This window comes from Gobio gobio, assembly GCF_949357685.1.
Source record: "Gobio gobio genome assembly, chromosome: 4".
Classification (NCBI taxonomy): Eukaryota; Metazoa; Chordata; class Actinopteri; order Cypriniformes; family Gobionidae; genus Gobio; species Gobio gobio.
In genome coordinates this window covers 13545269-13572391 of record NC_137100.1, presented here as the reverse complement: position 1 = coordinate 13572391, position 27123 = coordinate 13545269, and the positions used below count along the sequence as shown (strand labels likewise).

General features: G+C 37.2%; 1 protein-coding gene across 1 annotated transcript; it reads left to right on the top strand.

The window, feature by feature from the left end:
- Nucleotides 1-4249: 4249 nt before the first annotated feature.
- pde9ab (phosphodiesterase 9ab) lies at nucleotides 4250-23252 on the top strand (the record flags this gene model as incomplete). The annotated part of the gene is made up of 18 exons (XM_079814994.1): nucleotides 4250-4318; nucleotides 7753-7823; nucleotides 8950-9027; nucleotides 9167-9210; nucleotides 9344-9398; nucleotides 9502-9572; nucleotides 9651-9738; nucleotides 9869-9950; nucleotides 11406-11480; nucleotides 12022-12108; nucleotides 12193-12297; nucleotides 12386-12468; nucleotides 14895-15051; nucleotides 20619-20732; nucleotides 20819-20923; nucleotides 22799-22927; nucleotides 23008-23103; nucleotides 23202-23252. The coding sequence occupies 18 exons, from the start codon at nucleotides 4250-4252 to the stop codon at nucleotides 23250-23252; spliced, it is 1560 nt and encodes a 519-aa protein (XP_079671120.1).
- Between the last annotated feature and the right edge of the window lie 3871 nt (nucleotides 23253-27123).

Sequence of the window (27123 nt, the reverse complement as noted above, 5' to 3'; positions counted from 1 at the left end):
AACAGCTTCAACTCTTCTGGGAAGGCTGTGTTTATGGGAATTTTTGACCATTCTTCTAGAAGCGAATTTGTGAGGTCAGGCACTGCTGTTGAATGAGAAGGCCTGGCTCGCAGTCTCCGTTCTAATTCATCCCAAAGGTGCTCTATCAGGTTGAGGTCAGGACTCTGAGCAGGCCAGTCAAGTTCCTTCACACCAAACTCACTCACCCGTGTCTTTATGGACCTTGGTTTGTGCACTGGTGCGCAGTCATGTTGGAACAGGAAGGGGCCATCCCCAAACTATTCCCACAAAGTTGGGAGCATGAAATTGTCCAAAATGTCTTGGTATGCTGAAGTATTAAGAGTTCCTTTCACTGGAACTAAAGGGGCCAAGCCCAACCCCTGAAAAATAACCCCACACCATAACCCCCCCTCCACCAAACTTTACACTTGGCACAATGCAGTCAGGCAAGTACCGTTCTCCTGGCCACCACCAAACCCAGACTCGTCCATCGGATTGCCAGACAGAAAAGCGTGATTCGTCACTCCAGAGAACACGTCTCCATTGCTCTAGAGTCCAGTGGCGGCGTGCTTTACACCAGGGGTTCTCAACCCTGGTCCTCGAGGCCCACTGTCCTACAGAGTTTATCTCCAACCTTGATCAAACTCACCTGCCGGTAGCTTTCTAGTAATCCTGAAGAGCTTATTTAGCTGTTTCAGGTGTGTTTGATAAAGGTTGGCCAAACTTTGCAGGACAGTGGGCCTCGAGGACCATGGTTGAGAACCCCTGCTTTACACCACTGCGCCCGACGCTTTGCATCGCACTTGGTGATGTAAGGCTTGGATGAGCTGCTCGGCCATGGAAACCCATTCCATGAAGCTCTCTACGCACTGTTCTTGAGCTAATCGTCATAAAGTTTGGAGGTCTGTAGCTATTGACTCTGCAGAAAGTTGGCGACCTCTGCGTACCTCAGCATGTGCTGACCCCGCTCTATGAATTTATGTGGCCTACCACTTTGTGACTGAGTTGCTGTTGTTCCCAATTGCTTTAACTTTGTTATAATACCACTAACAGTTGACCGTGGAATATTTAGTAGTGAGGAAATTTCACAAATGGGTTTATTGCACAGGTGGCAACCCATCACGGTACCACGCTTGAATTCACTGAGCTCCTGAGAGCGACCCATTCTTCAAAAAGCGTCTGCATGCCTAAGTACTTGATTTTATACACCTTTGGCCATGGAAGTGATTAGAACACCTGAATTCAATGATTTGGAGGGATGTCCCAATACTTTTGTCAATATAGTGTATGTTAGAAGTTTAGTTAGAAGGACATAATTCACAAAATAACTGTATTAAATAGTTGTAATTTAAGAAGGTTGTGAAGCAACAAACAACATAAAAACATTACTAGAGAAAACATGTATTTGTGTAATGACGTTTGACCCAAAACTTGGTAACACTTTTGTTTTACAGTGTCCTTGTTACATGTTACATATAATTAATAACTATAAATTATGCATAATTACATGCAACTAACCCTAAACCAAACCCTAAAAATAAATGCACTTTATTTTAAGTTACACCTTAAAATAAAATGTAACCCAAAACCTTATAGTTACTGACAAACAGCCCTTGTGACAACTATCGCCGGGTTTTCTTATGCCATAAAATAACAACACAGATTTGATGTAGTTTGTAAATTATGAAGGAAAATCCAAAATGACCCTCATGCTCAGATCAAAGATTTATATTGTGCAGACAAACGTGTGCATCTCACAACCTCTTGTGCTTTCAGTCATAGTGCAGCTATTTAATCAATAAACAAGCTATTGAATGTTTACAGTATAACATACAATCCTAAATCATAGTTACAGTGAGGAAAATAAGAATTTGAACACCCTGCTATTTTGCAAGTTCTCCCACTTAGAAATCATGGAGGGGTCTGAAATTATCATCGTAGGTGCATGTCCACTGAGAGAGACATAATCTAAAAAAAAAAAATCCAGAAATCACAATGTATGATTTTTAAACTATTTATTTGTATGAAACAGCTGCAAATAAGTATTTGAACACTTGAGAAAATCAATGTTAATATTTGGTACAGTAACCTTTGTTTGCAATTACAGAGGTCAAACGTTTCCTGTAGTTTTTCACCAGGTTTGCACACACTGCAGGAGGGATTTTGACCCACTCCTCCACACAGATCTTCTCTAGATCAGTCAGGTTTCTGGCCTGTCGCTGAGAAACACGGAGTTTGAGCTCCCTCCAAAGATTCTCTATTGGGTTTAGGTCTGGAGACTGGCTAGGCCACGCCAGAACCTTGATATGCTTCTTACAGAGCCACTCCTTGGTTATCCTGGCTGTGTGCTTCGGGTCATTGTCATGTTGGAAGACCCAGCCTCGACACATCTTCAATGCTCTAACTGAGGGAAGTTAGAGCAAAATCTCGCAATACAATGCCCCGGTCATCCTCTCCTTAATACAGTGCAGTCGCAACCTGTTCCATGTGCAGAAAAACACCCCCAAAGCATGATGCTACCACCCCCATGCTTCACAGTAGGGATGGTGTTCTTGGGATGGTACTCATCATTCTTCTTCTTCCAAACACGTTTAGTGGAATTATGACCAAAAAGTTCTATTTTGGTCTCATCTGACCACATGACTTTCTCCCATGACTCCTCTAGATCATCCAAATGGTATTTGGCAAACTTAAGACGGGCCTGGACATGTGCTGGTTTAAGCAGGGGAACCGTCCGTGCCATGCATGATTTCAAACCATGACGTCTTAGTGTATTACCAACCGTAACCCTGGAAACGGTGGTCCCAGCTCTTTTCAGGTCATTGACCAGCTCCTCCCGTGTAGTTCTGGGCTGTTTTCTCACATTTCTTTGGATCATTGAGACCCCACGAGGTGAGATCTTGCATGGAGCCCCAGTCCGAGGGAGATTGACAGTCATGTTTAGCTTCTTCCATTTTCTAATGATTTCTGCAACAGTGGACCTTTTTTCACCAAGCTGCTTGGCAATTTCCCTGTAGCCCTTTCCAGCCTTGTGGAGGTGTACAATTTTGTCTCTAGTGTCTTTGGACAGCTCTTTGGTCTTGGCCATGTTAGTAGTTGGATTCTTACTGATTGTATGGGGTGGACAGGTGTCTTTATGCAGCTAACGACCTCAAACAGGTGCATCTAATTTAGGATAATAAATGGAGTGGAGGTGGACATTTTAAAAGCAGACTAACAGGTATTTGAGGGTCAGAATTGTAGCTGATAGACAGGTGTTCAAATACTTATTTGCAGCTGTATCATACAAAAAAATAGTTAAAAAATCATATATTGTAATTTCTGGATTTTTTTTTTTTAGATTATGTCTCTCACAGTGGACATGCACCTACGATGACAATTTCAGACCCCTCCATGATTTCCAAGTTGGAGAACTTGCAAAATAGCAGGGTGTTCAAATTCTTATTTTCCTCACTGTATATGCAAACAATTCTAAACATAACCCACATCAAATATGAGATCAAACCATAACTGATGAAGCATAAGGAAGAAAATTGGATTCCACTTTATATTAGGTGTCTTTAACTTGCATGCACTTACATCATAAAAAAAAATTAAGTGCAATGTACTTATTGTGGGTAAACTGTCTAATTATAGATGTAATTACATGCTTTATTTTTAAGTACAATGTAAAAACTTGTATGTACACAATAAGTGCACTGCATCAAATGATTGAGTTAAATGTAGTACATAGTAGTTACAACATTAAGAACATCTCAAGCGTTCTTTATTTGAGTATGTTAGGGTAGATATTGCATGTGTCATGAAAAGGAGCAGTGTTGTATTGGATGCGCGTGTCGCCTCCAAGCAGTGGATGACATCGAGTACATAGTCAGCTCTGAGCTGTAACAGTTCCTTGGCAACGCTGGAGAGCAGGGGAGTGAGTGATAGCCTACATAAAGAGCAGAGCTGTGAGTCCTGCTGAAGCCGACCGCGTCCAACACCTCCATCAGCATTTCTGCAGGAAACTGAATGGCACAAGCTGAGGTAGGGCAACAGCTTTTATTTATGTGCTGCCAAATATTCTACGAATGCCTGTTTTAGTGCCATGAATATGAAATCGGCAGTTGCATGTAACTTGTGAATTAAGAGAACGCTGGGTTGATTTTAATTTTCGAATTTTGTTTTGAAGTGCTCTTTGCTGGTTCAGAGAAGGAGGTAGCTAGATTGTGTATCTGTTGCTAAACCATCTTCACCATCAGAGGTCATCATGGGGTCGGGTTCCTCATCTTATGCCCCTAAAACTGTTTATCTGGATGTGGATGGAAAAGTGCAAAGGGTGAGTCTCAAGATTTTCAACATAAAGGAAGAATGTTTAAGACACTATTAAAATTTGATACATTATAAATGCTAATGCAATGGTCAAATATGTGAGGTCTTCAACCAAACACACGTAAAAATGTGTGAATGTCATTGTATTAGATAAGCCACTATCACTTTGCAATAAAGTTTCAATTGTTAACATTCGAAAACATGAACTACCGCTAATACATTATTATTCGTTTGCACGGTGAAATAACGTGAACAAAAAATAAATAATTGTATTTTTAACTAACATTAACAAAAATGAATAAATGCTTTAATATATATTTCCCAAAGTGTTAACACTTTATAATAAGCATACATCAATAAAGTACAAAAAAATGATTAGCATACTATTAGTTTATAGTTAATGCATATTTAATATATTGTAATCTTATTGTTAATATATAACTAGATACAAATATTTCATTCACTGTCACTGTAATTAACCAATTGTGTTGTAGTGCTTGAGACCGGTCTTAAGACACACATTTGTACTCTGTCTTTTCTCAGTCTCAGACTTAGAGTACTCAGGATTTTGTTTCGGTCAAGTGCAGTACCACAACTGCTGGGATATTACTAAATTGCCAGTGCATTGTCTGATTTATTTATTATATTCATATTGACTATTCATTTATTATTCATTAATGTGACTGGATGTAAAACTTCATGCTTCAGATGCAATCAGTAAATTATGTCTACTGTGATTTATTTATTCTGCCGGTTCAGAAATGAGGGATTGTGTCCAAAATGACACCAAAATTAATACAAATTTTCACAAAATTCAAGATATTGTTGCAAAACAGTATTTGTATGAGATCTGGATTTTTATATTATAACGTGATATAATTAAGCAATATCAGGAGAGCTGTTTTCACAAAGTTGAGCATGACTGCAAACATTACATTGCTTTTATACAAACATTGAATAAATAGAAAAATATAAAAAATTCTCAACATAATTTATGCATTTGTAATTTACCAATTCAGATGCATGTTCTGTACCACCACCAGTGCAAAGATGAATTTTGTTGTTAATGATTTAATTTAATTGGTATAACAGCTTTATATATAGTGTCTTATACTAATTATGTTTATTGATAAAAATAAGTAATTTCTCAGGCAATAATGTAGATCTTTATGAATTTAAGGAGTGCTGGTCTGGTCTTGGTCTTGACTCTGTCTCGCCTTGACTTGGTCTTGGTTTTGTCTTGGTCTCAATACACATTGGTCTTGGTCTCGACTCAGTCTCGGATTAGGTGGTCTTGACTACAACACTAATAACCAAATTATTTTTGTTGAATTACTCATATGTAAAGAGTTAGATAATGCTTTGTTAACAACTTATGAACTGTAACTTTAGGTCACGGAAAATGGGAGAATGTTGTGGAAACACTTTAGTATGGGGAACACATATTCACTATTAACTACGACTTTTGCCTCAATTAACTCCTTATTTAATTCTTATTAATATTTAGTACGGTAGTTTTTGTAGCGTTTAAGTTTAGCTATTGGGTAGGATTAAGGGATGTAGAATAAGGTCATTCAGAATAAGGCATTAATATGTGCTTTATTTTTTTATATACTAATAAACAGCCAATACCCTAAAATGGCAACTAATAGCGAGAATTGAAGCCTAAAATAAAGTGTTACCAATGTCATTAATTAAGAGCTTTAAACCAAGAGCTTTGTCTTATTAGACATTAATTGCATTGTTCCTTGAAATATATCGTTTTCTGTGATGAGTAGGTTTAGGGGTAGGGTTTGTGGGGATTTTGTGGGGACACCGTTGGTACAGTAATAGTAAATGGCAAATGACCACATATGTGTGTGTGTGTGTGTGTGTGTGTGTGTGTGCGTGTGTGTGTGTGTGTGTGTGTGTGTGTGTGTGTGTGTGTGTGTGTGTGTGTGTGTGTGTGTGTGTGTGTGTGTGTGTGTGTGTGTGTGTGTGTGTGTGTGTGTGTGTGTGTGTGTGTGTGTGTGTGTGTGTGTGTGTGTGTGTGTGTGTGTGTGTGTGTGTGTGTGTGTGTGTGTGTGTGTGTGTGTGTGTGTGTGTGTGTGTGTGTGTGTGTGTGTGTGTGTGTGTGTGTGTGTGTGTGTGTGTGTGTGTGTGTGTGTGTGTAACACAGAATGCCATGCAATTGATGTCTAATAAAGGTTGGTTTAAAGCACTTAACACTTTACACCTAATAACCGATAACAAATCCTTTACTACAAGCGAATTAAACAATAATAATTGTGTTAATTACTGTGACAATGAATGAAGAACTCACTATAGCCAATAATATACTATAGAAACAATATATTAACTATGAGTTAACTATAAACTAATAGTTTGTTAATGACTTGTAAGTACTTTATTACTGTACTTATTATAAATGGTTGCCCCAAAGGTGAATGCAAACTATTAATTGACTAAGGTTAACAAATGAGACCTTATTGTAAAGTGTTACATATAAGCCAAATGGCTTACTGAATGCTAGAGCTTGTCAGAACTCACTTCACTTCTTGGAGTCGTTTTTGCAATGATTTTAATACTGTGCCAATGACTTGTAGTGGATGTATGAAGTCAGTTAATCACGTTAACTATGAATATGATACAGTAATGTTTGACAACTAGAATTTGCCACAGCAAAATTTGTCTTAATTTTCAGCACTGTTTATTGTTTTATCCTTTAAAAACTACGAAAATGTGTGTGAACTTTATGCGGTCTTGCTTTAAGATAAATGTCACTGGTTTGATACTTTTGTATCTAATACTTTTTTTAAGTGGCTCAAGTGTCCAAATACTAGGTGACCACTGTAAATAGCCTCAACAGAATAAATCATGTGTTTTCTGTTTGTATATCGTTCAAAGGTTCAGGGTTGAAAATATTTTTTTTTTAAAAGTCTCTTACGCTCACCAAGGTTGCATTTATTTGATCAAAATAACATTACAGCAATACAGCATTATTGAGAAATATTATTGCAATTTTATATTAGAATATATTTTCAAATGTAATTTATTCCTGTGACGGCAAACAAAATTTTCAGCATTATTACTCCAGTCTTCAGTGTCACACGATCCTTCAGAAATCATTCGGATATGCTGATTTGCTGCTCAAGTATAACAATTTTTATTATTATCAATGTTGAAAAAAGGCATTTATTTGAAAAATAATTATTTTGACATCACTGTGTTTTACTGTAACTTTTGATCAATTTAATGCACCTTTACTGACTAAAACTGCTTATATGTTAAAAATATATTGAGGGTCAATGTGGGCGACAGGTGCCTTTGACACGAGGCACTTGTGACACCTGCCAAGGGCAAATGATATATTCATCACCTTATGGCTATCATGACTGATGGAGGTTTTGATTTTTGTTGATTTCTACTACTTGTGCTTAATATGATCTCTTATGTTTTTAGGTGATTTTCAGTCGACACTGTAGTCCATGTGACATTAAGGAGCTTCTTTGTTCATCATCCAATATTGCCAGGTCAGTGTCATTGTATCACTGCAAAAAAGAGATTTTCTTACTCAGCATTTTTGTCTTGTTTTCCAGTATAAATATCGAAACATTCTTAAATCAAGATATGTTTTCTTGATAAACAAAATGGCTTAAGATATAATGTCTTGTTTACTGTCTTTGTGCTTAACCCTTATGTTCGGGTCATTTTGACCCAGAGAGGGTATTCTTTTTCCCGAAAATGTTAGTTAAAGTGTTAGTTCACCCAAAAATGAAAATAGTGTCATTAATTACTCACCTTCATATCGTTCCAAACCTGTAACCTTTGTTCATCTTCGGAACACAAATGAAATCCGAGAGCTCTCTGACCCCTCCATAGACAGATATTTAATTAACACTTTCAGGGTCCAGAAAGGTAGAAAAGACATTGTTAAACTAGTCCATATGACTCCAGTGGTTCAACCTTAATGTTGTGAAGCAACGAGAATACTTTTTGTGCGCAAAAAACTAACAAAAAAACAACTTTATTCAACAATTTCTTCTAGTCTGTGTCAGACTCTTACGCTGTTGACGTAGTGTAAACAGTGCAGCACTTCCTAGTTCTACGGCAGAACAACTTGTGCACATGTGTCGTCGTGCTCACATGAACAGTGTCAGCCAATGGTAAGCCGCCGTTCTGGAAATGCTGCACTGTTTACACTGCGTCAACAGCGTAAGAAATTTTTTTTTTTTGAATAAAGTCGTTATTTTGTTTGTTTTTTGCGCACAACAAAGGTCTTACGGGTTTGGAACGACATGAGAGTGAGTAAATAATGACAGAATTTTTGGGTGAACTAACCCTTTAATGTTTGGGTGAACTAACACAATTTTTGGGATCATTTCCTACTTTTTTGGGACTTTTTTTCACCTTGTTACACCTTGTTCCCAGTCAAAAATGACCATCCTACACAAAATAGTTTATAAATATCTTGTTGTGCTATATTATCACCAAATATATCAATATTTTAGTTTCAAGATATTTTTTACAGGAAATAAGACAAAAATACTAAGCAAGAAAACTTTTTTTTTCTTTGCAGTGTATGAATTTCCCTCAAATGTTTAGTGTGGATTATTGTGCCAAAAGTGACAGGAATATGTTGTGCTCATGTCTCTTCAGAAACACAGCTATACTTCTGATTGACTCAGAAGGAGCATTGATATCTATCGACCCTACCATGCCTGCAAACACTCCAAAGTAAGAATTCAAAATTGGGATTATGGCGACAACTATTTGATTATGAAGATTATGAAGACTACATTTTACCATTACTTGTTGTTGTTATAATTAATGAATAATTCAGAAGCAATTTGTGTTTTTCTTTCTTTGTTTCAAGCAACTTATATAAGGTTATGCCCCATTCCACAAATCAAGGAGGAGGTTAGAAAATGTTTTATTCTTGAAATTTTACATAATTAGTTTAAGGGCTATTAGTAAAAATACATTAGAAATGAAGCAACCGACAGTAGCGTACACTATAAATAAACAAGCAACTTTTTATTTCCCTCAAAAGAGAAGGAAGACATGTTCCAGAACGTCCTGTCACAAGTGGCTGAGCAGTTCAGCAGGTAAGACGTGTCAAACTGTCTGCATTTGCTGTAAAGAAAATGCTATGATTCAAATCAGTGCGTCCAATTGCATTATGTGTGACGAATGTGATATTTGTTTCAGGGCTTTCAGGATCAATGAGCTGAAGACTGAAGTGACCAACAGACTGGCCATGCTGGAGAAGAGAGTGGAACGTGAGTGATGCTCGGGGTCTAACGCATGTCAGAACTGACATCTGATGTTGTGAACTAATTGTCTTTGTGTTGTTACAGTGGAGGGACTGAAAGTGGTGGAAATTGAGAAGTGTAAGAACGATCTGAGGAAATTAAGAGATGAAATGACCTCTAGAGGAGGAGTAAGGTATGAACACCTATTTTAATTTAATTTTTTTGTTTTATTTTTTTATTTATTTTTATTTTAGCACAGTAATTCCATTAGGAATCTATACACCTTTGCTTTTTTTAATTGGTTGTTTATCTCTTGCAACCAGAGTGAACTGCAATTGCAAATACAACTTTACTGATGATGGGAAGAAACTCTCTCCCAGACGAGATGTCCCAAACTACCCAAAGGTAAAAACAAATAAAACAAATAAATAAATAAATGAAGAAAAAAAAAATAAGTAAGATTTACTTAATTTTTCTTTGGCAAGTTTTTGCAGGCATATTTTTTAAGTACATTTCACATACGGAATTAAGTAAACTCTACTTAACTAAGTTAAGTAAAATTACCAAAGAAAATAAGTAATTTTAACTTGGCCAGTAAAAGGTTGAGTCATTTCTACTTAGTTGAAGTTTATTTTGCAATACATAAATATAACATTGAATTAAACCAAGTAGTCAAGTAAACTCTACTGAACTAAATTAAAGGGATAGTTCACCATCATTTACTCACCCTAAAGTTGTTCGAAACCTGTATGAGTTTCTTTGTTCTGCTGAACACAAAAAGAAGATATTTAGAAGAATGTTTGTAACCAAGCAGATAGAGCAACCATTGACTACCATAGTAGGAAAAAAAATACTATGGTAGTCAATGGTTGCTCTATCTGCTTGCTTACAAACATTCTTCTAAATATCTTCTTTTGTGTTCAGCAGAACAAAGAAACTCATACAGGTTTGGAACAACTTGAGGGTGAGTAAATGATTACAGAATTTTAATTTTTGGTTGTACTATCCCTTTAAGTAATATTACCAAAGGAAATAAGTAATTTTGACTTGGGCAGCAAAAGTTTAGTAATTTCTACTTCGTTGAAGTTTATTTTGCAATACATAAACCACACTTTTAACGTCTGTGCTTTAGAAATATCTAAGTAAATAACACAAAAGATATTATGTAGATACCATCATACTAGAAGTAAAGCGGCACTTGAACACAAAGACTACTTGGTACACAATACACAGTGACGGTAACATTTGATGGAGCGTTTTTGGGTATGAATGTGTCATTTTGAGTAGAAAATGAACTCCAAATGTCACAAAAAGGCAAGTTACTAAACAGAACAACAAAAACAATGATAAAACAGTGTAGATACAGTTGGAAAACAGTGAAAAATCAACTCATCTCCTTAATTCCATCTCCTGGCTTTCCTGTAGCTCAAACAGTAGAGCATGGCGCTAGCAACGCCAAGGTCATGGGTTCGATTCCCAGGGAAAGCAAGAACTGACCAAATGTAAAATGTGTACCTTGAATGCAATGTAAGTCGCTTTGGATAAAAGTGTCTGCCAAATGCATAAATGTAAATGTAATTATTCACACCACAGTGCATGATGGGAACACCAGTATCAGAATAGTTGAGTAGTTTTACTTAATTTTTTATCATTGATATTTACCCTTTAATTTCTACAAGCTTGAATTGAGAACTAATATAGAATTTACTTACTTAACTAACTTTTACATGTAGAAATTATGTTTGTTTTTTCTGTGGTATTTACTTCACCACAAAATCATTTTTATCAGTGCTGCAACCATGTAAAATCATTGTAATGCTGTAATATTGTGTTTTGTCACTCTTTTATGTGTTTGTGCAGTACACACTTTCTCAGGAAACCATTGAGGCTCTGAAAAAGCCCACCTTTGATGTATGGCATTGGGAACACAATGAGGTGTGTCATCTTTTTGTATTAAGATATCTTGAGACATGCATTGTATTGATTTTTGTACAAGAAATATTTTATTCCCATTCTTTTACACTGTCATGACTCAGAAGACTTAATGGAGTTCTTAGTTGTGTTTCACTGAAGTATCAGTTTATGTTCAGTAATATTCACAAATTAGGAGTTTCAGGGAAACCCACCGTATAATAAATCCAAGGAGAAACTCATAGAATGCAACCAGCAAACATAAACGATTAAAAGTAAAAACTGACAAAGTGAAATTTGAAGTGTACTTAAGTGTGTTAATAAACATAGCTTTGAAAGTGTGCTCTTTTTAAGTGCACACGTATTGAATTAATATTATCTAAAAGTGCACATTCAGTCACAAGGGTGCTTTCTAGTAAAAGAACCGAGATATAAATGAGATTTAATTTGTAATTTTATTCATTGTAATAAAACTTACGTTTGTGGTTAGCTTTAGTTATACATAGGCCTACAGGTCACATGGAGCGAGGTGTTTGTTTGTTAATTGACTGAATGCTGTTTACAGATGCTTAGCTGTCTGGAGTATATGTATCATGACCTTGGACTGGTTAAGGAGTTTAACATGAACCCCATAACTCTCAAAAGATGGCTGGTAAGATGAGCTTTCTGTGACCTGCGTGTTAACTGAAGTGCCAGGCCTCAAAAACTCACCTGCTGTTTCTCTGCCCGATCGAAGCTGGCAATTCAAGAGAACTACCGCGACAACCCTTTCCACAACTTCCGTCACTGCTTCTGTGTGAGCCAGATGATGTATGGAATGGTCCATCTGTGTAACCTTCAGGTGAGTTCATGGTGACGCACTGAAGTGCCCTAGAGTGCTTCATGTGTGTGTTTGTCAGATCAACATGCTACTTGCTTTTGTTCCCTAGGAGAGGCTGACTATGACAGACATGTGTATTTTGATGACTGCAGCAGTGTGTCATGACCTGGACCACCCGGGATACAACAACACGTATGTCACTGACATATCCAACCCTTTCAGAGAACAATACCACTGACATATACCACTGACTACCCAGCTGACAAAAATTTGTTCCAAGGACGTTTTGCTAACGTTTCTATTAAGCTATAAAAATTGTATTTCTGAATGTTCTCTGAATGTTCAAAGCGTCCATTGGTAACACTTTACATTAAGGTTCCCTTTGTAAAGGGTTCATAAAGGTGTTTTTACATAACTAATAACTGATTTACAAATGCATTATAAATCGTTAATAAGCAGTTATAACTGCATGAATAAAAAGGGTGACTTTAACGCAATACCTGCCAAATAGTGAGACATTTTTAACTCACATGTTATAAATGCTTAAAGCTGCTGTCCGTAACTTTTTTTGTGTTCAAGATTTACAAACAATTATATAATGAGAATGTACAACATGAATCCATTTTCCAAACCGTGTTTTTGTCTTACCCTGAATCATTATGGTACACTTATAACAAGTGTTTATATTGGGACTATTTCAGACTGGTGTGCTAGGAACCGCTGCGGAGGAGCACAGTCCCTTCGTGACTCGCCATAGACACAAACAGAGAGAAGTAGCTCCGGCTGCAATGTTCTTCCGCAAGACGCATGCAGTTCTGTTTATTAACCGCTAGAGCGCAAAAGGTTACAGACAGCAGCTTTAATAAATGTATTTATTCACACTCGGATTTATTCTTCAAGCTTTTTTTTATCCAAACTTTGTATAAAGATGATTCTTAATGTTATGAAAGATAACAGAATAATTTGATACACCATTTACTTCATGCAATATGTGTGTAAACATGGCCATAAATGCCATTCCCATTCTATGCAATGCATCTATCCGCTTGTTAAGTCGTGACATAAGGAACGCCGTTTCTGGGTCCAAGTCTCAACTCGTTTCACTTGAGGATGCGATCGACGGCCATTTATAAGCGCTATTTATTCATATTAAAGCGATGTCACGCGTTTTTTAGGCCAAAACATTTTTCTTCCACCTAAGCTCCACAAATTGCAACAAAAACAAACTGGTGCAGGCTGGACCATGAAGCAAAACAAACTGTGCTCCAGCCAACAGCCGACAAGAATGATTTCCACCCCCAAATCATTCTTGGCTGGAGCACAGTTTGTTGTGCTTCATGGTCCAGCCTGCACCAGTTTGTTTCTGTTGTACAGAGAGCACATTTTTTTACAGTGTGTTCAGGGGACAGGCTGCTAGCGGATAGCGAGGAGATGTTTGCTGTATGTGACAAAAAATGTTTTGGCCTAAAAAACGTGTGACATAACTTAGAGCACCTTTAAACATCCAACATTTTCAAAAGTTAAACATTTTAAATACTTACAGTCTACACAACATTCTCTGTGCTCACAACGTCACAGACATTAATATTTTATCGATTTATAAAAGATGAATCACTGTCTGGCCATCTGGAATTTTGGTATGGAGATAAAGGTTTTGATTATAATTTTATATTTTTTTGTATTACACCACATATTAGCACCGTTTGTTGTTTTTCTTGTGGTATGAGATATGAGCATTTGGACCCGGAAGCGCTGCTGCGTGACGTCAGACTTAACAACCGAATACACTGCATCTAATATGTCATGTAAAAAGAAACCTCTATTCTGGGTCTCAGGAGGATATTTCTGTCTCGTGCAGAGTGGCATTTATATTTAGATGTCCCTCCCGAAACTTTGGCCATCGGTCCTAGCATCGCGTCTTGACTTTGTTTGATAATGAGAGGTTTCACGAGCCTGCATTAACTTAGCAGTAGCACTGAATAAAAACTCTGCCGTTTTGAGCACCAAGATTCTGAATAACTTAAACACCCCTGATCGCGTTCAAGAGATCAACTGTGATTGGCTACATTACTCACCGCTGCAAAAACACGCTGTAAATAGATGCATTTGACGCTCCCCAGAGCTCGGACACACTTTACAAATCTGCCAAATCTGTTTCGCCAATATTCTTACAGTATCAACTGAGGGTGCTTTTGCTTGCGTTTGAGGCCCCCGTAGAACTGGACCTGGTTATAACTGCTTATCAACGATTTATAATGCATTTGTAAATGAGTTTTCAGTCATTTAAAAACACCTTTATGTACCCTTTACAAAGGGAACCTTAATCTAAAGTGTTACCAAAATGTTTTTTCTTGGTTATGCAAATGTTAAGGGAACATTCAATTTTATCTTTTTGCAAACCGTAAAAGCTCTTTTTTGATTTAAGTAAACATAATTAAAGACCAGATAACTGAACAAATGTTTTATCAACGTTACTGGAAGACTGTTTGTTCATAACTTTGAGAGAAACATTAGCTAAAGTTCTGAGAGCATGCAGTTAGCTTGGTAGTTTAATGTGTTTATTTTTTACACAGTATAGGAAGTCGTACAATTTTTGCCCTCTATGGTTCTGTACTCAGGTATCAAATTAATGCTCGAACTGAGCTGGCCGTGCGCTATAATGACATCTCTCCACTGGAGAACCATCATTGTGCTGTGGCCTTCCAGATCCTCTCCATGCCCGAGTGCAACATATTCGCCAATGTAGAGCCTGACTCCTTCAAACAGTTACGACAGGTACCTCCGATCGATCCCACACACAATACGTTTACGAAAGTTGCAGTTCTCTTCCAGTCGGTCACATGTGACTTTACGTCGACGTCACTGACGTGTGATCCCAATAAGATGTTGACATAACTTCTCCGTTCCCTCCTTCAGGGAACGAGGATTACATACATAAACGAGACGTTACTTATAGTCAGTTGAATGTCTGTTGGGGGACCATAAATTGTTTCCAGATTTTTTATGTTTTTAAAAGATGTTCACCAAGGCTGCATTAATGTAATCACAAATATATAACGCATAGTTATTTTGTGAAATAGTATTACAATTTTAATAACAAATTTAAAATATTAAAGGGGTGGTAAAACACATTCTTTCGAAGGCTTGACTGTGTTTGTGGGGTGCACTGTAACATGTGTTCATGCTTCGTTTTTAAAAAAAATGCATTATTTTTAATATATTTGACCTTTATTCTACACTGCTCTGTCCCTCCTTGTAAAAACGGTCTGATGGTTTCCGGGTTGTATGAAGCCAGTCCCTCAAAAATACGCAATGGGCTCAGATTGGTTAGCTGGTCCAGTGTGTTCTGATTCGCTAACCGCCTAGTGCACATTTGTCGGAAACATCACGCCCCTTACCTTTACCGGTAGACTGTGCTTTGGGTAGTATTAGAAACAATGGCGTCAATAAAACCATATCAATATGAGCCCGAATCAGACCCAGAACATTTTAGTGAAGATGATCGAGCAGAACCTGTTCATTCCTCAAGAGTAAAGACTGCGGATCTATAGTGATCGCTACTGAATGGCACTGTTACTTTTGTATTTTTAGAACGATTATAGCCAAATATCTGTCGTAAGAACTATTAACCCAAAATGAATACTAAACATTGGCTTTACTAGTAGCCAAATCAAACACAGAACCATGTTTAGCATGTCTGTAGATAAACAATACATAAAAGCTCTAATCAAAGAATAATTTACACTAATGCCAAGTTCGCTGTTGATATTTTAACGTTAGTGTTTGTAGCGTTAGGTGTTCGTCGGATAACGTTAAGTATGAATGAGCATTTAACAGACTGGTTTGCAGAACAGCGTTGTCATCTGTGTACTTACTTGCTACAACGTACAATTAACAACACAAACTATTACAGGAAAACACATCGACGAGAAATAAATCATACTTACATGTTGTGGCCCGTAAACAGCTTCTGTTTTTAAATCCATCTTTCAGGACAAGCCGTTGTGCGAATCCTGCATTGAACTCGCAAAGATTGTGGAAGCTTTACTCCATGAAATGTGCAGCGGGAGCCGTGCGCACCCGTCGTGCATGATTCACACTGGAAGTGTTTGTCTCGCGCAGCTGAACCGTGAATTGCAAATACAGACGAATATTGTCCATTATGTCACATTTTCCAGTCTTCTCCTCCGACCCCTGTCTGTCTCGTGCTTTGATTTATGATGGGCAGCATATATCTGCTGCAAATGCGACATGTTCCCCTCTGTCTCATACACACATGCATATAACATGCTGTATGTTAAACGCTCTGCAACGCACCCCCGTCCCTAGGAAGGCTGAACAAAGCAAGTACCCCAGACCTGCAATCCGGATGAAAATACAAAACAGCGTTTCGTCGGCATTGCAGCAACAACACTCCAGCCTACTAACCACAACAACGCAGCGATACAAAATGGCCTCGCCCCCCCTTATTCTCGGAGGAGGGGTTTATGTAAGAATTGGGGCTGGTGATGTCAGCAACCCTGGAGGAATGTCTGTAGTCGCCTACTGGCCATTTGCTGTAGTCCTTAGAAATGTATTTCTTTAAAAGCAAATATCTCCCTTTGCTTTAAACTTTGAACGTTGTAACTTTGCAGATGTTGTTTATGCTCAAGCAGCAACATTACACGCTATCTAAAGTTAGAATAGTGAAATCGTGGTTTACCACTCCTTTAATATTTTAATAACTGTAATTTACTCCTGTGATGCAATGCTGGATTTTCAGCATCATTACTCCAGTCTTCAGTGTCACATGATCCTTCAGATATAATATGCTGATTTGGTGCTCAAGAAACTTCTTATTATTACTATCACAGTTGAAAACATCGTGTTGTGTATTACTTTGGTGGAAAGCAAACCATGAAAACCATGAAATTAAAAATTCTGCTAGAAACAAAGTAAAAGTCTTTACTGTCACTTTTGATCAGTTAAATGCATCCTTGCTGAACAGTATTTTAAATTTGGCAGCGGCTATTTACACTAAGTGCAAATAGCTCTAGATGCTATTTACTAAGTGAAATTGCATTCTAAGTGGAAATAGTGATATATTCTATACACCATGTAAAAGTAGCAGTTCTTTGCAATGTGTAAATAGTAATTACATGCAATTTATACTTTATTTTGACAGATACTATTTGCACCTCTGTATTGTTGTACATGAACAGGATGCAATAATAAAACCGAGTGTAAATGATTATATTTATTACAATTATTAAATGGAGGCCGCCTTATTGGGACAATAAAATCCCTCCCTACACTGACCCCTAACCCTACCCATTAAATGCTTTTATTATTATTATTATTATTAAACATTTCGTTAGGCACTGGATTTTCACTTTTAGAACATTTTCTTAATCTTCTTAATATTCAATGTTATGTTCCTCTGTTCCCAAAGGATGATTGTACTTTTCAGTGTTTGTTTGATTGTCTGAGGGACGTTAAACAGTGGATGTCTGCCAACTTCCTTCAGTTAAACGACTCCAAGACGGAAGTCTTAATTTTTGGCTCCTGTGCCTCTACAGAGGTTATCGCCAGTAAGCTGACAATCTCTGTACTCACATTAGAAATCTGGGTGTTACTTTCGACTCTTCTCTGACTTTTGACAAACAGATCAGTGGTGTGGTCAGAAGTTGTTTTTATCAGTTAAAGAATTTTGCAAAAAATATGTAATTTTTAACACCCAGAGACATGGAGTCTGTGATACACGCTTTTATTTCATCCAGAATAGACTACTGTAATGCACAATATTTGGTTGTCTCACAGTCCCTATTGTCATGTCTCCAACTTGCCTCTAACTTGTCCAAAATGCCGCTGCAAGACTGTTAACAGGAACAAGGAAAAGTGAACATATTTCGCCAGTGTTATTTTCTCGCCATTGGCTCCCAGTTAAATATCGCATTGAGTTTAAAATGCTGTTGTTTGCTTATAAGGGTTTGCTTGGACTGGCTCCTCCATACATCTCTGATCTCCTTTCATTTCATCATAATGCTTTCAGAAAACTCAGGTCCACTAGTAGTCTACAGTTGACTTTGCGGTTAAAATTGAAAGGACACTGTGCTTTTTCAGTGGCTGCTCCACAGCTTTTGAACAATTTGCCATTTTAAATAAAGTCTGCACCTACATATAATGATTTCAAATCTTTGTTAAAAACCCATTTACGTACTGTTGCTTACAGTCATAAGTAGGTTCAGTAGTATAAATTGTAGTGTACTGTTTATGTTTACTTATTAGGGTGTTTGTCCATACTTTGTACAGCACTTTGGCCAACAGCTGTTGTTTTTAAACGTGCTTTATAAATAAAAAATGTGACTGATATGTGATGGGAAAAGAGGTAAGAGCGCGCTCTGCAAAAGGTGGATTCAAACCCGGGTCGATCGTGTTAAAACCAAGATCCTTAAAGGGATAGTTCACCCAAAAATGAAAATTAGCCCATGATTTACTCACCCTCAAGTCATTCTAGGTGTATATGACATTCTTCTTTCAGACAAATAAAATTGGAGTTATATTCAAAAAAGTCCTGGCTAATCCAAGCTTTATAATAGCAGTAATAGTTGCTCTGTTTTTGAAGTCCATAAAAAATGCATCTGTCCGTCAAATAACGTGCTCCACACGGCTCTGGGGGTTAAAGGGTTAGTTCACCCAAAAATGAAAATTCTGTCATTAATTACTTACCCTCATGTCATTCGACACCTGTCAGACCTCCGTTCATCTTCGGAACAGAAATTAAGATATTTTAGTTGAAATCTGATGCCTCTGAAAGTCCATTGGCTCAATGGTACTCTACACTCTCAAGACCCTTAAAAGGTACTAAAGACGTCGTTACAAAGTCCATCTCACTACAGTGGTTCTAAAATAACTTTATGAATCGGCGACAATAGTTTTTGTGCGCAAAAAAACCCTAAATAACGACTTACATAATGATGACGATTTCAAAACAAAGCATCCTGAAGCTTCGAAGCGTTATGAATCACTGAGCCGAATGATCGGATCGCGTGTCAAACCGCCAAACTGCTGAAATTTGGCGATTCAAACCACTGAATCGACTCAGTGATTCATAACGCTTCGAAGCTTCATGATGCTTTGTTTTGAAATCGTCATCACTATGTAAGTCGTTATTTAGGGTTTTTTTGCGCACAAAAACTATTGTCGCCGATTCATAAAGTTATTTTAGAACCACTGTAGTGAGATGGACTTTGTAACGACGTCTTTAGTACCTTTTAAGGGTCTTGAGAGTGCAGAGTACCATTGAGCCAATGGAGGACTTTCAGAGGCATCAGATTTCAACTAAAATATCTTAATTTCTGTTCCAAAGATGAACGGAGGTCTGACGGGTGTCGAACGACATGAGGGTAAGTAATTAATGACAGAATTTTTTTTTTTGGGTGAACTAACCCTTTAATAAAGGCCTTCTGAAGTGAATCGATACATTTGTGTAAGAAAAATATCCATATTTAAAACTTTATAAAGTAAAGTTCCGGCCAATCGCCTTCTGCGGAAAAAGTGTTGAAAGTGCTTCTCGCCGTCTGACGAGCGTAACTGGTGGCGTAAGCATTTAGAACTGCAGAGGCACTTTCAACACTTTTTCCATAAATTGAATACGGAAGGCGATCGGTCTTCTAGGATGAATTGAGGGTGAGTAAATTATGGGCTAATTTTCATTTTTGGGTGAACTATAACTTTAAACCTTACGCTTTACTAATTGTGCCACTCAAGACGTTGAAATACACGCGTTTTTTTATCTTGTTCGGCCCAACCAGGCATTGTTAGGCGCAGCTAATGCGAATAACACTTGCCAACAAGGCACGCTATTTGCACTTGCTGTAAATAGACACTCCGTTTAAATATAGCTGCGAGCCGCAATTATCGGGGTTCAAGCACTTTAAGGCTTTTGAGCACATGCGTAAAGAAGGTATTATGTTTTATTTAGCAAAAAACTAAAAAAGGGGTCAAATTTCTTACTGACCCCAAACTATTGAACGTATGTATCAACTTTGTTTTCAACACTTCTTCTAAAATTCTGGAGGAATAAAAATATTAACAAACTGGACAATTGCTGACAGTCTATATAGCATTTTTATGTCAATAGAAATTCTGAATGCTTCTGTGCATATACACTTGAAATAAAGGTTCTTCATTTGCAACAGTAATTCCATAAAGAACATTTAACATCCATGAAACCTTTCCATTGCACAAAAGGTTCTTCAGATTATTAAAATGTTCTTTACAAAATGTATATTTTGGAACCTGCTTTAGGAACCTTGACCATCTTAAACAATTCTCCATGTATTTTTTTGTGTCTGCTGAAGGCGATCATTACTCTTATTCTGGCAACGGATATGGCCAGGCATGGTGAGATACTGGACTCCTTCAAACAGAAAGCGGACAACTTTGACTTTACAAATGAGGAGCATGTTAAATGTGTATGTGTTTCTTGCTATTATGATTTAAATAGCTTTCTAAATACTTGTTGGCTCTGTTCTGTATAATCAATTCTGTGTCTTTACAGCTGAAGATGGTCTTGATCAAGTGTTGTGACATCTCCAATGAGGTCAGACCCACTGAGGTGGCAGAGCCGTGGGTAGACTGTCTCCTGGAGGAGTACTTCATGCAGGTCTCTTTTTAATACAAGCATATACAAGAATATTTCCTAGTCCCAGTCAAAAGCCTAGCAGCAGCATTTTGAACCAACTGCAGGCATGAAAATGAGGCATGAGAAACACCATAATACCAATGAGTTACAATAGTCCAATCTGGACGTAATAAAAGCATGCATTACAACTTACAAATCATTAAAAGACAAAAAAAGGTTTGGAGGAAACCACCACTTATATGCTTAACAAATTAGCATCAAAAATAACATCAAGACTCCTTGCTTTATTATGTACCTTGGATTTAAAGAAGCCTAATTGATTAATTATATGTTTGGTTGAACTCGGATTGCCAAACACTATGACTTCAGTCTTTCATTCATTCAAGTGGAGAAAATTGGCTGCCATCCAATCCTTAATATCATTAAAACAACCAAAAAGGGACTGCAGACGAGCCTAATTATCCCCCACCAGGAGATAAAGCTGAGTGTCATTAGCATAAAGATGATAATATTCATTATGTTTCTGACAATGATGAGCCAAAGGAAGCATGTAGATGGAAAATAAGACCGGACCCAATATCAATCCTTGAGGAACCCCACATTTCACTAGGTGGCCTTAACTACTATGTACTTACATATAATGTGCTTATTGTGTTCATATTGTAATGCAAAACACTTTTGTTGATATTGATGTGGGATGCGGGTAAAGTTAGGGACAGGTGTGGTGGTATGGGTAAGTTTAAGGTAGGGTCAACAGTGTAATTATAAATGTAACTACAGAAATTAATTACAGGTGTAATTACATTCAGGTCATTTTAAAAATGTAAGTACACAATAAAGGCATTGTATCAAATGATTAATTTAAATGTTATTACATAGTAGTTAAGGACACCTAATATAAAGTGGGTCCAAATTTCCTAATTCCACAGGAAAAAGTTATCCCGGAAATATACGAGGCAAACCAATTAAGAGCATTTCCTTGAATTTCTGCCCACATTCTTAAACACTCCAGAAGAATATTATGTGAAAATAGCATTTAGTGTCAAATGCAGCTGTCAAATGCAGCTGTCAAATCAATTAAAACCAAAATTGCACACTATCATAAATCAATGGCCAGAAACAGATCACTTGACACTTTGAGAAGGGCTGAATCTGTACTGTGTTGCCCTAAATCCTGACTGGAACTTATTAAAAATACCCTTTCCATTCAGATAAGTGGAAAGCTGTTGAAAGACAATATTCTCTAGAATTTTTGGTAAGAGAGACAGTTTTGAAATTGGCCAGAAGAAATTAATACTTTTATCAGGGATTTTATGTAAAAAAGCAGCAGTCCGTAAGTTTTGCCTCTTTGTCGCCATCTCTGTTTGAAACCTGGAATTGCAGTTATTTGCGGAATGATCATCTTTACGTGGGTTGTGCATCGGCACAGATCCTCAGCAAGAATGAATCTAATGTTTTGAGGAGTAATATGTGAAGACTGTAACCGCACCAGTGTGGATACTGTACTTTGGAATTAAAACCGTAAAAAATAACATTTTAATTACTTGAAATAAAATAAACATTAACTGAAATAAAATAAAATAAGCATTGTTAAAATTGTTAAAATGTTTTCTAATCATGTGACACTGACAACTGAAGTAATGTCTGCTGAAAATTCAGATTTGTAATCATAGGAAAAAATTACATTTTAAAATAGAATAAAAACATTTTTTTTAAAAAAGCTGCCTTGGTGAGAATAAGAGACTTCTTTACTGACCCCAGTTTTTTTTTCCATCTCATTAAAAAAAAAAGTATATAACTTTCAACTTTCTGATTGTTTCCAATTTATTTTTGCAGATTTTGATTTTATCAGACTTTGGACCCCATTATAGTTTGCTTTTTGGTTTGTTTTGGCAGAGTGACAGAGAAAAGTCAGAAGGCCTTCCTGTGGCTCCATTTATGGATCGTGAAAAAGTCACCAAACCAACGGCTCAAATTGGTTTCATTAAATTCGTCCTCATCCCAATGTTTGAGACTGTCATGAAGGTTTGTACAGCCGCTACACACACTGACATTTGGAACTTTGAACTGAAGTAATATAACATGGCGACTGTGTCTTTGTACAGCTCTTTCCACAGATTGAAGAGATCATGGTTCAGCCTCTGAGAGACTCCCGTGATCACTATGAAGAGCTCAAGCAGATTGATGATGCCATGTCGGAGGTAACATGAGCATGTAGAGGAAGTCCTAAAACTTTATAAATGGCCTTCAGAATGCAAATCAGACTAACTATTTATTTTGCCTTTGCATGATGCATCAGGCACAGAAGAAGAAAACAGAGAGCATGTCTTTGGGTGGAAAGAAGAAATAGGCAATCTGCTTCTTTAATGGTATGGAGGAAGAACTTTCAATCTCGTAATTTATAAAAACAGCTAGAAAATTGTCTTTCTTACATCATATTATGTTCCTGCTTTTGTATAACAACTTCATGAATTGGATAGGGACTCAAAAAAGAAAAATCTGTCATAATTTACCCTCATGGTGTCCCAAACCTGTATAACTTTCTTATCTGGAACACACACACACAAAAGATATTCTGAAGAGTGTTTCAACCAAAGACTTTATATGCAGTATATAGAAAGATGCACTCTGAATACTTATGAATGGGAGAAAGTGCAACGCCCAATATGGCGAATTAGTCGAGTCTAGTCAAGTCAACTTTATTTATATAGCGCTTTTAACAATGCAGATTGTTTCAAAGCAACTTTACAGGGTTAAACAGGAAAATAATGCAGCATAATTTTATTCAGCCGTCTTGCCATTCTGGAGAAAACGGTTATGTCATCAGTTCATTTCAATGATCATACAGTGACAGTGTGGGCTTTGGATCAGTAATTAGATCAGTAATTTAGTTTATATGGTTAATTTAGTTTAATAATTAGATTTATTTGGATATTTAGTTGAAAAATTTAGAAAAAATGTAGTGTCCCCAACTGAGCAAGCCAAGCCAGAGGCAACAGTGGCAAGGAAACCAAAAACCCATCAGGTGACCTAATGGAGAAAAATAAACCTTGGGAGAAACCAGGCTCAGTCGAGGTGCCAGTTCTCCTCTGGCCAATTAACAAGCAGTGTATGATTATTATTCTGGAAACTTTACAGGTCAGAGGTCATAATAGATCGGAATATTCGAAGGATCGGAGGCAACACGCCGGAGACAGGTTTATTGAGGCTGATGTGTTGATTAAATAATTATTAAAGTGCAATATTCGAAAGATCGGAGGCAACACACTGGAGACGGGTTTATTGAGGATAACATATCGATTTAAGTATTATTAAATTGTAATATTCAAACAATCTGAGTCATCACGCCGGAGACGGGTTTATTGAGGATGCCGTGTCGACGATGCAATTTCAGGGGAGTCTAATTGACACGGTCTCTGCAGACACTTCAGGGTCATGCGTTCGTCTTCTCTGGGCACAGGTCCACCATCTGATCTGGATACGGCCCGGATCCGGCTGACTGCAGTAAACCTCGGGATAAAACAGAGAGACTATCATTAGCGTAGATGCCATTCTTCTGATGATGTAACGAGTACATCAGGTGTTATGGGAACTGACCTAGTTAATGCAGCCTAACAATCATTTAATTGAAAAAGTGTTTTATGTGTATGCCACAGTAAAGAGATGTGTTTTTAGTCTAGATTTAAACTGACGGAGTGTGTCTGCTTCCCATACAATGTTAGGAAGACTGTTCCAGAGTTTAGGTGCTAAATAGGAAAAGGATCGACCGCCTGCAGTTGATTTGGATATTCTCTGTATTATCAACTGGCCAGAATTTTGAGACCGCAGTAGACGTGATGGAGTATAATATGTTAAGAGCTCGCTCAAGTATTGGGGAGCTAAACCATTTAGTGCTTTGTAAGTAATAAGCAAGATTTTAAAATGTATGCAATGTTTAATTGGCCCCGCCTTCTAAATGAAAGAGCCAATCGTTGATTAGTAAAGTTATCACGTCAATGCAGCTGCTGTTAGAAGCTCCAATTGCTATAGAAAAAAAACGGTAAGAAACGGTAGCTTTGTCCAAGCTGAAAATTTCTATTTTTTGCCATGATTCGAGCATTTAGAAACAAAATTTCTGAGACAGCTGTTGTCAGATTTCATTGGTGATTTCAAATATGAAATTTAATTGTAAGCTTGGCAAACAGTTTTGGAGAATTTGGTGTTTCCCCATTCAAAGAGACAGGAGCTGCACTTGCATGCCCGAAAGGCGTTTCAAAGATGGCCGCCGAGTGAAATTACTTGTCTTAAAGGGACTTTGGTTTCAACTAGCCTTGTAGTCAAGACCACCTTATCTGAGACCAAGTTGAGACCAAGACCAATGTGTGTTGAGTTCAAGACTTTGAGGGGTTGAGGCCAAGACAAGACCAAGGCAGGACGAGACCAGTACTCCTTAAAGGGGTCATGAACTGAGAAATAAAAATGTCCGTGAGCTTTTGACACATCATACTATAAGAATATCCTGTAAGTTTCAGAACTGAAAACTTCCTTGTTAGTCCAATAAAAGCTTTTATTGACACCATGCCAGGTAAATGACAGGTTTTTCAAAGTGGGAATCCATCAAAGGGAGGCAAGCACTGCCTCTGCAGAAGATCAGCGCCTACTTCATCACTGCCTGTTTAGCCCCCGCCCACAGATTTACAAATTACATGCAATAGAATAGGTAGCCTTTAGTAACATATGCCACATGGTGTTAAACCAGATCGAGCTACCAAGCAATAAACATGCCGTTGAGGATTACAAAATAGTGCAGTGCCTGGGCTCAACAATAATGCAACATGTAAGTAACTGTCTTCATTCTAATGCCTGATCTGAAATGTAATTATTCATGTAGTGAGATGTTCTTTGTCTGTGTGTCAGTAAATCAAACCAGTGACTAAACGTCAACTTGCGTTGTTTCTCTTAGTAGGATGAAAATAATCTGTTATTTAACGGTGATTAAATTCTATAAAGAAAGCGATCAAAGAAAGCTCCCTTTGCAATCGTTGGAGCAACACGTGCTGAACCTGTCAATCAAACAGGAGTTTATCAGTGACGCATTTATCAGTGACTCCCGCTTTATTCAACAAATCTCTTAACTATAACACGTTTGCACTGTTAGTGAAGATGAAAGCATTCGTTAGTGTACAGAAACTGAGTTGCAATGATGAGATCACGGCTTTCATGTGTGATCGGCTACAATGATCATCACTGCAACCTTTCATGCCACAATCTTAATATAATGCCATAGATCTAAATGTAATGCAACACTTTTCACAATTAGTTAACCATGAGAGCTGTAATAGTAAAAACACTCTAAAAGAGAGAGTAATACTTAGCTATTTCAAATGGAAAGACGTTAGCCAATCACAGCAGTGGGCGTTTACACTGAAGTCTCCAAGCAGACACGCCCCTTAAAACAGAGCTTTCAAACCAGAGGGCTAAAATCAGGGTAGGAAAAATGCCTTTTATTTATAAATTATGACAATTTTTGATGTAAAAAGCAAAGTGCACCCCACGAAACATCATAAAACAATAAAACAACGCAGTTCATGGCCCCTTTAAATTCATAAAGATCCACATTACCGCCTGAGTAATGACTTATTTTTAATCAGTAAATATAATTAGAATAAGACACTTTATAGAGCTGTTACCGATTAATCATTAACAACAAAATTCATCTTTACTCTGCAGAGGTGGTACAGAAGATGCATCTGAATTGGTAAATTACAAATGCATAAATGTTGAGAATAATGTTTTTTTATTATTTTTTTTATTGAATGTGTTATAAAAGCAATATCATGTTTGCACTCATGCTCAAATTTGTAAAAACTCATACAAGTACTTTTTTACAGCAGTATCTTGAATTTTGTGAGCATTTTTATTGATTTTGGTGACTTTTTTTACACTCTCTCATTAATTTCTGAACCGGCACAATAAATATATCAAATTAGTTATTGATTGCATCTGAAGCAGTGATTTTTTTACATCCAATCACATTAATGATGTTAATAAATAAATCAGACAATTAGTAATATCCCAGCAGTTGTGGTCTTGACCGGTCTTGAAACAAAATCCAGAGTCCTCTTAGTCTGAGACCTAGATAAGACCGAGTACAAATGGTTGAGACAGAGACAAGACCAAGACCTTCAAAAAAAAATTGTCTTAAGACCGGTCTCAAGTACTACAACACTAGTTTTAACTGT